This window comes from Mixophyes fleayi, chromosome 7, assembly GCF_038048845.1.
Source record: "Mixophyes fleayi isolate aMixFle1 chromosome 7, aMixFle1.hap1, whole genome shotgun sequence".
Lineage (NCBI taxonomy): Eukaryota > Metazoa > Chordata > Amphibia > Anura > Limnodynastidae > Mixophyes > Mixophyes fleayi.
Genome location: NC_134408.1, coordinates 120,880,500 through 120,895,489, shown reverse-complemented (window position 1 = coordinate 120,895,489; position 14,990 = coordinate 120,880,500). Strand labels below are relative to the sequence as shown.

Sequence of the window (14,990 nt, the reverse complement as noted above, 5' to 3'; positions counted from 1 at the left end):
TTCCTCCAGCAGCTGAGGCAGAAATAAATCTTCTTGTTGTCCCTCTCCAGTGAAACTAGATTGTTATGACGCTTACGTAAACTTTAAGTCTGCAGAATGGCCGCATGCAATGGCCACAAGTGGGAGAGTGGCAGACTTGTCCTGTTCCTGGAACTAGATTTGTGCTCCCAGAACTAATTTTGGCAAAATTGCTAGTACTATATGTCATACTTTTATGAAGGAGTCTCTAACATTAATACAGTTACAGTACTGCAGCATGATTTCAAAACATTTTTTTGTTTATAAATATTAAGCAAGCTCCTAATTATGACTATAAGTGTTTACGTTGGACCCCTATGTATGTTATGTCTGTGTGTATAAAATACATCCAAAACTAGGGGCTAGCAGTTTTGCAAGTGAGTTGTGCAGACATTTAGGGTAGAGTCAAGCATCATGATTACGTGACTTAGAAATACGTTTAAAAATGTAGGACCTGATTCATTAAGGATCTTAACTTGAGAAACTTCTTATTTCAGTCTCCTGGACAAAACCATATTACAATGCAAGGGGTGCAAATTAGTATTCTGTTTTGCACATAAGTTAAATACTGACTGTTTTTTCATGAAGCACACAAATATCAACTTTAAATTTCAGTGTACAAATAAGCTATCAAGTATTTGTGTGCTACATGGAAAAACAGTCAGTATTTAACTTCTGTGCAAAACAAAATGCTAATTTGGACCCCTTGCATTGTAACATGGTTTTGTCCAGGAGACTGAAATAAGAAGTTTCTTAAGTTAAGATCCTTAATGAATCAGGCCCAAAATCCTTAATGAATCAGGCCCGTAGTGCTTGACCAGCTTACCTATGTAATGGGTTCCCTCCCCTGGTAACTATTCAGCACCCCAGGACCCCTGAAAAACATGATCATCTCCAATGGAAGACCTAATAAGCAGAGATATAGCAATAATAATAAGCAGAGTTGGGCGTAGCTTTGCTCTAACACGCCATCCTCAATATTTCCACTGTTGTACAAAACCGCTTTATCTTGCCTACGGTAGAAATAAATACAGATCAAATTATATCGGAACTGAAATTGTGTCTGTAGATCACCACATTGCATGGTTTCAACTCTTTATAGCCATACTTGCTGACACAAGGGGCCGTGGTGGTGCCATGGCGTCACCGTGGCCCCACTTGCTGCTATGAAATGCCCAGATTCATGGCATCATTTAGCAGGAGACGGGGCCTGATGACGCGAAATGCGTTATTAAACCCCGCCTCCGCTAGGATCGGCAGCATGCTTACTCTTCCAGGAGGACTCCCGGAAATGTCAGGATAATAGGCAAGTATGTTTATAACGGGACCTCTGAATCCTTAGTGGTATTGTTGAGGAGCAATTATTTTTATGGAAATGTAATAGAAATATGAGAACCACAGGTTTTTGTCCTGCACCACATATCTTTTGAAATAAACATTGTGATGATTATATATGCTGAGCGATTCTTCCCCAGGAATTTAGCAGTGATATTGTAGCATTTGAATATGGACGCAGCAGAATAAAATTTTAGCCCTGGAATCTGAGACAATCTACCATGGATAGGGGAGTTTATAATCCAAGAACTAAACCTATAACATGCATACCATAGCAAATGATACTTTTTACTCGGCGTTCCTACATGCTTGTAAGAATTCACTGGATACTGTACATAATATACTACAGCAGAGAAAAAACGTGCAATACTGCGCAATCTCCGGGTTCTTACCCCACCCCCAGAGTTTCCTTTACCTTGCTTTACTCCCTCTTCTGGCCTCTACCCTTCCCCCTTCTGTTTTCTTCAGTTTTTCATGTTTTTTTCTTAAAATTTACCATAATGTTGTGTTTAGTAAAGGGCAAACTAGAAATAGGAAATTGTAAGCAGTATTCTTTTTGTATTCTCCGTATACTTTGCCTGAAATTCTCTTGTTTGTAACCTTCGTTTGAAAAGGGAAAATAAAGAATATGTACCAAATATAATATACTGCAGCAGACATGTCACTGGGGGCCAATATGCCTATATAATACGTAGTGAGAGTAGTGTACACTCCACTGTAAAAAGAAGTGTACACCATATATTCCAAAGTTCTTGAAAAGAAGATGAAAACTTTTTATTTTGTATAACTGTTTAGATAGATTAAACATTAGATAATTTGCTACAATTTTGACTCAAATTTTAAACAGCACAAATAAAACTTCATCACTGAATGAGTTAAAAGCCACTTAACATGGATAATATATGACCTCTTAAACCGCTAACATGGATAAAACACCAAACAGTCACAACATTAAAACCACTGACAAGTGAAGTGAATAACATTGATGATCTCGTTACAATGGCACCTGTCAAAGGGTGGGATATATTAGGCAGCAATTGAACGGTCAGTTCTTGAAGTAAATGTATCGGACGCAGAAAAAATGGGCAAGTGCAAGGATCATGGGCCAGATTGTGATGGTTTGATGACTGGGTCAAAGCATCTTCAAAATTGCAGGTCTTGTGGGCAGGGCCGGTGCTAGGGTCCACGGCGCCCTAGGCATTTTTAAAAAAGTGGTGCCCCCCCCCCCCCCCCCGCAAAAATCGCCGCACTCCTCCCTCCTCCCTCCTCTCTTTACTTTGTCTCACCACCGCCGCCTCTCTGCTCCGTCTCCTCCCCTCCACTCACTGACACTAGTAAGTGGAGGGGAGGAGACGGAGCAGAGAGGCGGCGGTGGTGACAAAATAGCCTCTTCCCCCCCCCCCCCCCTCCCCGTCCATCTGAATGCTGTGCGGCGGCCGTGACAGGTATGGTCAGCGGTCGCTGCACAGTTTTAAAGTATTTTAGAATACTGTGGCGCACTCCAGGCGCCCTCCAGAGCCCGGCGCCCTAGGCAAGTGCCTAACCTTGCCTAATGGGAGCGCCGGGCCTGCTTGTGGGGTGTTCCTGGTATGCAGTGCTTAGTACCTATCAAAAGTGGTCCAAAGAAAGACAACCGGTGACAGGGTCATGGGCACTCAAGGTTCATTGATGCGCGTGGGCAGTGAAGGCTAGACCGTCTGGTCCAATCCCACAGAAGAGCTATTATAGCACAAATTGTTGAAAAAGTTAATGCTGACTATGATAGAAAGATGGCGGAACACACAGTGCATAGCAGCTTCCTGCGTAGCCGCAGACCAGTCAGGGTGCCCATGCTGACTCCTGTACATGGCCGTAAGCACCTACTACGGGTACGTAAGCACCAGAACTGGACCATGGAGCAGTGGAAGAATGTGGCCTGGCCTGATGAATTATGCTTTTTCATCATGTGGATGGCCCGGTGTATGTACGTAGTTTAGTTTATCTGGGGAAGAGATGGCACCAGGATGCACTATGGGATGAAGGCAAGCTGGAGACGGCAGTGTGATGCTCTGGGCAATGTACTGATGGGAAACTGTCCTGTCATTCAATGCTGTGGCTGATCAGCTAACATGGGTAATATATGACCACTTAAACAGCTGGGGGGGGGGGGGGGGCATGTAGTTGAAAAGCAAAGGCTGAAGGCCACTAATTAGAACAGAAAGGACCATTTGAGGTCCAAAAAAGCACCAGTTTGACTTTCCTGTACTACAGGATTCATAGGTGGCTGTTGCAACAGACACATTTATATATATTTTTTGGCTCCTTATTTTTAGCTAATAATAAAGCACACAGCATAACTTGATTTTCCTTACATTGTAGAATGTGGTGTTCATATCTAAATAAACTGAGGTTATTTTTAGCAGTGAAGTTTCTCCAGAGATATATATGTTAAACGCCACGTACTTTCATATAGCATTACATTAAACAGCATACTGTGGAAATTCAGCTTTTCTTCCAGCTATAGTTGGACTTTTAATATGTCAGCTTTTTATGATGTTGCCATTTATATTTATGATTCTTCCTTTTCTCTGGTGAACGTTTGGACAACCATCATTGTGCTTTACTCAGTGCAAGAAACGCTGGATTATTCCTTGTGGTGGTACTAGAGACAGTGATATGTCACAAGCCATATTATTTAGTTTTGTATTGTTGAGGAAGAGGGGGGAGGGATATGGTTTACTTTAAATATCTGCTCTGGATGGGGATGATATATTGAATGTTAAATATAGGCTCATATCATAGACAGTGTTTGGGTTGGGGATAATTGTCTGAAAAAAAACATTTCTCTCATGAAAAGTTGATTTCTATATGGTATTACTGCTGCACTATCGCTTATAGCCATACTAAACTAAGCCATTCTTTTCAGTATGTTGGGTCCAGTGTGTAACTGGGGCATGAAGGGCCCACCAAAGGGGGTGTGGCCAGCCATCATAAAGGTGAGACCAGACACTAGAGGGGGAGTGGTCAGCCCATGAAGGACAGCTAGCACCATAGTGTAGTATATAAAGAATGCAGTGTGTATATAAAGAGTACACAGTCTTCACCTGCCCCTTAGATTGGGCAGAACAGTCGCCAAAAATTGGGATTATCCCACTAGACCAGGCTTGGCTAACCTGTGGCACTCCAGGTGTTGTGAAACTACAAGCCCCAGCATGCTTTGCCAATATATAGCAGCCTATTGCTAGAAGGGTATGCTGGGACTTGTAGTTTCACAACATCTGGAGTGCCACAGGTTAGCCAAGCCTGTACTAGACTCAGAACATTTGACAAACTGTCCTACCTGTTGTTGTCACTTTTACCACCTGTGGCTGCTGGTTTCTTTAGTTTTTTTCATCATTTATTTATATAGTTCTGGCTTTTCTGGATCCTGGAATGTTGGGGGCCCTATTTGGAAAAAATAATGGGTACATTTAGAAAATTCCAACCAGCCCCAGCATTAAATTCATAGGACCCACAATTAATACTTAGGCCTTCCTCCTGCCCCAACATTAAAGTAATAGTATTCCCATTTAATGTACCTATTTCCCTCCCTCCAGACAGCCCCTGCAATAAATTAATCACATTTACGTATAATAAATATACCTATTTCCCACAGCCGTCACTGCCATTAAATAATTCATATTCACATTTAATAAATAGACCTCATGCTCCTCAAACTCAGCCCCGCATTCAATTAATAGCTCCCAAACCACCCCATCTTAAATTAATAGTCCCCACTATAAAATTAAATTGGCCCACCTTCACCCTACAAACAAAATAGCACCCATTATTTAGCCACCATCTACCACACACACACATTACATTTCCACAAGCCTGCTGTGCCATCACACACATTACTGTGCCCCTTAATCACCATGCTGTGCCTCCTTATGATCACACTGCGCCCACCATGCTGCTTTTGCTCCCCCTTCTCCTGGCCCCTTTTCATCACCCTGTGCCATGCTGACCTGGCCCCCTTCATCACCCTGTGCCATGCTGACCTGGCCCCCCTTCACACTCTGCCATGTTGACCTGGCCCCTTCATGCCTCTCCCCATGTCCCTCAGGCTGGCTGGGTGTGCTCTTACCTGTGCAAAGCTCCGGCGTCCTTCCTTCTTGCTCATCTGGGCGGCTGGATAACAGGAACTCCTCCTCCATGGCTGGGTGTTGCCGTGTCTTCATTCCCCTGCTCAAACTGAAAAACACACCACTGCGCAAGTGCAGGGAGCCCAGACGCAGCTCTGCACCTGGGCGGTGGTTTCTTTATCAGTCTGGTTACCCGAAGTGTCGCCGCTGCATCACAAGTGTTAGCTCCGCCCTAACTATTGAGGAGGCGGAGCTTCAACGAGGCCGGGCCTACCGGTGGATAGCCTGGCTGCCCGGCAGGCCAGTCTGAGTATATGTTTGTATGTGCACTAGTCCAGCCTGCAGTGGAGGTGGTGGCTGGGTGGGGAACCCCCCAGCCCTGTGGGTACTGTATGTACGGTATTCAGCAGCTGCTTGTACCGCTGCCTATGTAATAAGCTGCTGCATATAATGCTCACCTCGTCCTTGGTACTTGAAGAGCTAGGACAGATTCGGTCAGCTGTGTCCAATAGTGCTGACCTCTGTATGCTGTCAGGAATCACAGACTGGGATCTGAATATAGGTAAGACTATAGGTCACGGGAATCGGGCTTCCACCAAATGACTACAGGTGGTGGGACAGGTTAACAGCTGGACAGGCCCTTTATGATGAAGTCCTTCCACGAAAATCCTGCTTATACCCCTTTACACAGTGGAAATATAGTTTTGTATGTATGAAGTTATCTCGTGTGAGCTTTTCATGTATGTTTCCATGATCCTTGTACACATACATACTATGCATACATTGGAATACACAGTTACACCTGTTCTATTTTTCTTTAGGTGGTAAGCTCACATCAAGAAGGATGTCCTTATGTTTGTATACTTAGAGAATTAAAGCATACCCATCTTACACGGTGATGACAGCCGTTTTGTGGAACGAACGCATCTAATATTCCGCTGGCACTATTTCCTACTGAATTGATACAGTGATGGACTGTGTCCTTGTGACTTTTTGTTCTTCCCACAAAATGACTGCCACCACTGTATGTATGTGACAATTACTTTAAAACTACAGCTGAAATAGCCAGTCACCCTGTGTGCTTTGATATTTGTAGTCTTTACACAACAATTACCATTCATCGTCTGTACAGTCACTAAGTGCTGAATCAGTATTGTGAATCCAGCCAGCAGCCCTGAGCAGAGCTGGTTAGTCAGCATGAAGACTGTATGCTACATGTAATGTGAATACTGTGCATGCTTTCTGCTGCTCTTTCACATTTATGAATATGTTTTAACAGCTGGAATTCAATAGCTACTGTACCATTCAATCTTTCAACAAGAGCAATGCAGTGGGACAATAATTCAGTTGCAGCTCAGTGGTTTCCAGAGGCAGGGGAAATACTGAATCCTTTTATTCTTGCATATGTGTATCCCCGTATGTGATTTACAGAGCAGTCAATGCTTTTAATGTTTTTCTTAATATTTTTGGCAGATGCAGAAATCGCATAATATAGTATATGAAGGAAGATCGTACTCAAATACATATTTGTGATCTAAATACAGATATGTAAGGAAATATTTTGTATACCGGTTTTTACTTTTCCCAAAAACACACTGTACAGGTCTGTTCCACTGATCGTGCAATTGACATTGGTTAAATAATAAAACTCCACAAATGATTAAGTGTTTGTGGTTGGTGAAAGTTCTGTATACATAATATGATTCAAAAAGTGACTACACGTAACATTGGTTTACAGTAATTATAATGTAGATTAACGGTATGAAATAAACCTTTGCTGCTTAAGGTTAATTTTGTTTTGCTCATTATGCTTTCCGTAAGTGTGTTGTGTGCATACATGGGCTGGCATGGTAAAGAACTATACAAGATATTATCTGCATAATCTTAAACCATCATTGTGTCACGTATAATACATTCTGAGGACATATAGATGAATGGGGTCTATTATCTGGAATGTTTGTGGCTTAGGGTTTTTGGTACTTGTTAACTTTACGGACGCCATTTATATATACTAACTTATATTTAAAGGGCTAGTAAAATTAAACTTCTTTTTATTTCAATGCGCCTGCCCTGCTCCCTACTTTTAACTGACACTCCATTGCCCACCCATCTTCCAATCCATAGATATGTTTGGGAGGGGGCAGGAGGCGTCGGTCCCCATAGGACTTGTTTCTTGCAGGGACAGCAGCTGCATGCTGTACCAGCTGTGCAGCTGCTATCATATGAATGCAGGACTCCAGGGGGTAAATGTATGAAGCTCCGATTTCTGCAAGTCACTGCAAATCGGCGACTTTGCAGGGGAAATTTAAAGCGGCAATGACTTGTAAAAGCAAGTTTGCTTTTACAAATCGGAGCTTCATACATTTACCCCGAGGAGTGGAGTCCCAAAGCTGTGACACTTTACTCTCTGCCATCCCCTCTGGAGTATAGACCAGTGTGGCAGGAGGGGCACCAGGTTTGCTGGCGTGCGCCTGTATGTTTGTTCTGACAAAAATGGGAATGGGTGTTAGTGGGGAAAAGTCTCCAGCAGGGGTGAAGCCCTGCACAGCTAGGGGTTTAGGGAACAGAAGGATATTTTGTAAAGTGGTTATAATATAGGATATCACCCTCGCTTATTCTTGTCTGGTATAGACTTTTTGGGCTGGAATCTTGGTCGCTTGTGCCAATGTGAACAAATCAAAGCATTTCATTTGTGGTTAGAAGCTGAATAGTTAGGATATCATTAGATTTCCCGCAATTATTTAACCAACCACATAGATGGCATTTAAAATGAATCACTGTTACTATCACAATTTAATAAAACAGCCATCTTCACCCGTGGGTCTTCCATCCCAAATCATCACAAAAAAAGTAACTTTTTCAGCCCAACCATCTCAGATGTAATATTTTAGCCCTCTGTGATACAGGGTGTTCATGCAAAAGGCCTGTAAATATGCAAAGAAATGTACAATTTATGCTTGCAAGCTCAACTAAAACGAATCATAACTTTGCTTCTAATTGTGGTAGAACTTTCATGTTGGTCTTGTTTAGAAGCTAAGGGACCTCAGTTTTATATTTAAATATTGACCTCTTCATTTCAAGGTCACATGATGTCACATGTGACCTTTGACCTTGAATATCTAACAGAGTATGTTACATTTTTTTGTGCATAAAGTATGTTATGCAATTAAATACAATATCTTTTTGGCATAAGTTTTATTTTGGGAAGCCTTTGTGATCAGGAGTAAAAAAAAATATTAAGTACTGCAGTTCAACCTTTACTGCGTGAAACCATGCAACTGACAGTTCAGACTTGTAGTGTCTCTTTGTGTTCTTATCAGTCCGACTGCAGGTCCTGCATTGAGAACTAGTGATTCAAGGGACTAATATATCATGATATAAAAATTTGGAAGCAGAGAGGCAAATTTTGAAAACCCTAACATTGTGTTCTTGTGGAAGCAACTCTGTATGTGTTTGTGCTTTACATCAGAATGTGAAACTGTTAATGGAAGGGTGCAAATTAAATATACTAATGGAGGACCAGGGTTTTCACCTATCCACTTACCAACCCTATCTGGCAAATATGATATGCAATCCACCCAAAATAGAATGTTTCTTCCCAGAATGTGGTGAATGCCCAGGATGTGGTCAGTTGAGAGAATGCCATTGAAAGTGTTACCTTCTAGCAGTGGATTACATCACAGACTTGCACACTTGAGACACTTGTCCCAAAATAAAACGTATACCAAAGAGAGATTGTATTTAACTGCATAACATACTTTATGTACAAAGAAATTAGACATACACTTTTTTTTTTTTAGATATTCAAGGTCAAGGGTCACATCACAAGAGCTTGAAATGTAGATGTCAATATATAAATATAAAACTATCTTTTATGAAAACTAAGGTCCCCTTAGCTTCAAAACAAGACCAACATGAAAGCTCTACCACAATGAGAAGCAAAGTTATGATTCGTTTTGTTTGACCTTGCAAGCATAAATTTTACATTTTTTGTCATGTTTGCAACCCAGTTGTATAAACACCATGTATCACTGAAAGCTAAAATTTTACACATGAAAGTTACTTTGTCATCTACCATCCTACCAAATTTCACAGAAATCTGAGATGGTCGGATTGGAAGCTGTGATGATTTGGCATGGAATGACCCCTTTGTTAATGAATACTTTAAATCTAAACGTGGAAAAGAGACCTTGGGGTAAATATATCAAGCTGAGAGTTTTCCAGCGGGTTTGAAAAACCAATCCGATTCTAGCTATCATTTATTTAGTACATTCTACAAAATGATAGCTAGAACCTGATTTGTTCCTATAGGCAACATCTCCACTTTTCAAACCCGTCGGAAAACTCTCATCTTGATACATTTACCCCCTTGTCTGAAGTTTAGTAGGGAGCTCATAAAGTGGTCATGAGAGGCCAGTTTGTAATAATGGCTCCAGTGGCAATAAGAAAACTGAATCTGGGATATTAAATCATGGATGGCAAAAACACCAGCACCAACAAGTCGCTCTACTAAGAAAATCACAGGCTATGGCTCATTAATAGAATGTACAAACAATGAAACTACACACTGGTCAGGTGACCTACAACCTGGATATATTTACATTGCCGTATACTCTTAATAAGTGTAAGTTTATACAGCAACAGATTAATCACCACTATGAAGTTGCTGACCCTTACAGGTGAACTAAGGGAAATGTTGATCAGTTGGGGGTAGATCATTAAAGACTTTATCTCTAGACACTGCCTCACAGCATGAAGGTAAAGATTAGATTTCACCGCTCATTATATGGCATTTAAAATTATTCCAAAGTTACCTTATATAGATTATGCTAGATTACAAAATCATTGAAAAAACTAAACTGCCATGCATAAGTCTTATTAACACCACAATGATTATGAGAGTCCCAAAGTTATTCAATACCTTTTTACATTATTTAAATCATCTGCAACAAGATTTTATAACATTTTGACATTGAGTGGGACTTCATGACGTCCTGACTTTTCTATCTGGGGCAATAGACAGGATAGTCACTCTGTGCTTCTTGGAAATCCTACGATAACCGCTTGGAATGGTACTTTATTTGTCCACCTTAGGGTTCCTATTGAGGACTCTAGTGTCGCCTTTCTTATATTTTACAAACAATGTGGTCTCCCAAAACAGTTTACAGACCTACCAGAGAGGCGGCAAAATGTTCATTTGCCTCAAATTGTAAAAATGAAGCAAAGAACAGACTTTAATGCTACCACCTTTTGAAATCAGGGTTAATCATGTCCCACTGGCAAAGGGGTATTTGTTCTTTGACCCTTCTGCCTCCACAGCAAAAATAGTGTACCCAATAGCTTGGGGAAAACATTGTAGGCCCGATAGCGTTATGTGCCGTATTTCGTGTTAAATTGCTCTGTGCATACCCAGAATCAAACTATACACCAGAGAATACAAGTGTATGCAATTCATCTTCAAGCGCAAAGACACGGGCGTGTCAAGCTTGAGCGCATGCAGGAGCTTCCAATTCAAGCTTTGGTCATCTATGAGCAAATCTAAAAATGGATAAATGGATGTTATGTACAGTAGGCATTAATATCCTGATAAATGTAGCTCATGCATGGGGACATGGGTGCATTCTGCTGGTACTTTATATTCCACATATGTATTGTATATATCCTGCAGTATATTGTCTGTCTGAGCCGAGCGGACACAGATCCGTAATCGGCAAGAGACGTTTCTTCAGATCCGCTTCTAGTTGAATAAGGACATGCGTATGCCCCAAGTACGTGCATTTTAAAAAAAAATAATAATAATAAACACACGCATTGTGTTAGTTTTGCTTGCCTTAATGAATCCGTCCCTGTGAGTTTAAGAAGACATTTAAAACTTGGCACAAGATTTGCAAAATGTACTGTTCATATCTTGCAAACTTTTATAAGTTCTTATCTGGTAAATCCTCTTGTGGGGGACATGACTCTTACGGTGACCAAATTAACTTCTACAAGTTTAAGACCCAAAAGGACAGTCTTCAAGAGAATGAACTAGTTCTAGTGTGTGTGTGTGTATATATATATATATATGAAACACATACCAGGAAAGGCACTCACGTTTGTAGATATTTCTCCAGCCTGGGTGCAGGAACTCCAATAACATGAATGTAAAAAATAGTATAATTAGGAGGCACTCGCAGGACTTTTCCAGAATATTAAAGTATTTATTCCATTAAAAATTGGACCAATTTTTAATGGAATAAATACTTTAATATTCTGGAAAAGTCCTGTGAGTGCCTCCTAATTATACTATATTTTATACTATGTGTGTGTGTATATATATATATATATATATATATATATATATATATATATATATATATATATATATATATTTATATTATATACACGTACATACACATATATAATGGACTTGGTGGCACAATTATGTACACACAGTGAATGTCTTTTTGACCTTCATTGGTGCCCTTTGTAAATCCTGTGAAGTTTACATTAAGGAAGTTGATCACCAAGTCAACAAGATGTGTGGAATGTGCAAAACTACCTTTCTATATTTAGAGGAACCTAGATAACCCGATAACCCCTGGCCTCCCATGGTATATAACCATCACAGCAAGTTCATGACAGGTAGTTTTATTTATTGCCATGCTTACAATACACAATCGGCGCAGACCTCTTTGTACATGTCTCATTTTTAAAATATATGTAGACTCGAAAAACACTATAAATTTAAAGGTGTTTAACATGCAGATGTATGGAATAATACTTGACATTAACAAACTTTTTTTCATGATGTAACTTTGATAGATTTGGTACTTTTGGCGAACACATTTCTTGAGTGCTTAACGCAGCAATCCCACATACACTAGTTATCTTTAAATAGCAGGTTAAGTACCTTTTGATTCACTTTCTTATCTGGCCTCCTACAATTCATGATCACCTGTTCAAAATCTCTCTGGAGGGTAGATAAGTAAGCTGCCAGTCACACTTGCAGGCTCTCAGCATGTCATGTGATGGCAGAGGGGGGAGAAGGAGGTGGAGGATTTTACAGTGCTGACTGAGCTCAGAGAGGCATTCCAAAACCCCTCTGCTCACCACATCATATACCATGTGACTGTCAAATGACACTGTCCAAGACTATAAATCATTATTAGTAGCCTAAATAAACAAACCAAGAAAATAGTAATTAGTAACTTTCTTATCGCCTGCCACAGTGATTTATGTTTAAAAAAAACAACAAAAAAAAAACCATAGCATTGATGCTTTAATATTTTGTTGTGTGAACAAATTACTATTATAATGTTATTAATCTCTTCTAGGGTCACGCAAACCTACGACGCTGGTGCCTGTGTATATTTCTACTTTGCTTTTAACTATCGGGGCTTAAGTGACCCAGTTCATGTGTATGAAGAAATTGAGGTAATGTACATGTTGACTGTTAGTCCAGAATCCGGTGACAATGTAGAAGGGAACAACAGTAGTTTCTATTTTTTTAAATTCACCAAAATGACTCTTCACTTATAACTAAGATGAGCCAGGTTGGGTTGACATTTCTGGGAGGAACAGACCAGACACAGTGGTGCGAAGTGTCTGGTGATAGTCTTAGAGCTCCGTTGTTGTGTGCCATCTCACACGGTGTTTGTAAATTCACATTTTGCGGAATTTATAGTCTAATAATACAGCTGAGCTGGCGGCGGTCCATAAATTTGCCTGCGGGGTGTTGTTGGGGGTAGGGCTGGGAACTGGGAACACTTAAAGGCCAAATTCTGCTGGTGAGACCAAAATTTCAAGGCCAAATGCAGAATTGAGTGAATATTCCATGGGCTAGTTTTAAAAAGAAATGTAGTTCATTTAGTGCAACTCCTCTGTTCATCCATCTGTATCATCTAGTCTGAACTATGATTTGTCAGCCAGTTATAAGTGGTGTCTTTGCCACCTTAATTAAAAAATAAAACTATCTCTTATAAAATATTCACAAGTAATAACCCACACATTTAACTACGGGCAAAACAGAAAGCATTGCATTTGATCTTTAAAACTGTTTAGTCCAGTGGTCAAAGTTGTAATTTAGAAGTGCCGGTATGAAAATTGTAATGGGAATGTAAGTGAATGGAATTTTATAGTTTTACGAATGAAGGCCGTAGGAGAAGTGGCGGTATGGCATACCACCGTATACACCCCCCACTTCCACCACTGATTTAGTCTCAAACACCCACTTGGATCCTCTCACAATTCTGTTGTCTACCAGCTACACCTCCTCATCGCTCCTGTATGTGCATGATCATAGGGAAACATGTATATTATTAATATTGTGCTTATTATGAAATCATTGTGACATTTAATTATATAATGGGAAAATAAAATCATTGTTTGCTTGAGCTTGTATATCATTTGTATGTTTGAATTTTTATGATGGAAAAGTAATTTTTAAAATAAATAAATGCAATAAAATATAATTATACTGTTAATTGCACTGTGTTACAGTTGTATAGTGATTGCAGATTGTGCGTACTTGAGAATTTAAACCACAAAAACACAAGGCTTCACTGAGATATTCGTTAGTGATTAATCCCCATGAAGGGTATGTTTATTGATGCAAGCACAGAAAAGAGCACAACATTTTGGGGGCGATCCACCTTCTTCAAGTGTACTTTATTTTATTTTTATGTATGTGTGTATACAATTAATATAATCACCATTTAAAATGTGTAAAATGTAAGGGTTATGTTGTAAATTCCTTCCAAGAATCCAGCTAACAGTATGTTGTCATCATTCTTTCCTTGCAGTTTGCAGCTAGAGAGGAGATACTTGCCAATGGGGGAAGCCTTTCACATCACCATGGAGGTAACTTTTTATTTTAAAATTGCATTTTCCCCAGTTGTCCTATAACAAACTACTGTAGAAAGTCCAAATTGGAGATGCTAGTGCCTGCCGTTGACAGCTTTGCTTCCTATGAGCTTACATACTGGAGTCTGCGATGTATTGGTAATCACGAATGACTTCTGTGTCACCGTTAGGAAGTTGATCTCAATGCTAAACTACACCTTTGAGGGGAAAGAGATGAAAGTCCACTAGCCAAACCTGGAAAATATATTTTGAGAAGGGTAAACTGGACCATGTCGTCTTGCCTTGTCTTCCGCGCACACGCGTGTGCCCTCCTTTGCCGTGATATACTGTAGACTATTTGACTGTAGAGCAATATACAATCTACTTTCCATAATTGTCTTGTTATATGCACATGCTATGTGTCAAAGTTTTTCAAATATTTTTAATAGGAATTTAGGGGCAGTTATCTTTTTTACTTCTTCCACGATCTGTGTATGTGTTGTGCTTAGGTTTTTCAGTATTTGCTATGCATGATCTTCATTCTTTTAATTGAGTTGCGGATGTATTCGTATCTTCCATTCAGTGGTAACTTAAGCTTTGTGGCCTTTGAAAGTCATGCTTTCATGGCAGGGAAAGAAAGCGCTACTTGTTTATGCTTATAATAAAATCTGCAGGTAATAATACTAATTAGAAATTCGTTGCTCATGTAAG

At 40.0% G+C, this 14,990-nt stretch overlaps 1 protein-coding gene across 1 annotated transcript in view; it reads left to right on the top strand.

Moving 5' to 3' along the window:
* The window catches only part of AGPS (alkylglycerone phosphate synthase), a 142,113-nt gene that overhangs the window by 109,311 nt on the left and 17,812 nt on the right, over nucleotides 1-14,990 (top strand). Inside the window, exons 18-19 of the mRNA XM_075180562.1 lie at nucleotides 12,773-12,872; nucleotides 14,240-14,297. Of these exons, the coding sequence (XP_075036663.1) occupies nucleotides 12,773-12,872; nucleotides 14,240-14,297 (158 nt within the window). The remainder of the gene's footprint in view (nucleotides 1-12,772; nucleotides 12,873-14,239; nucleotides 14,298-14,990) is intronic.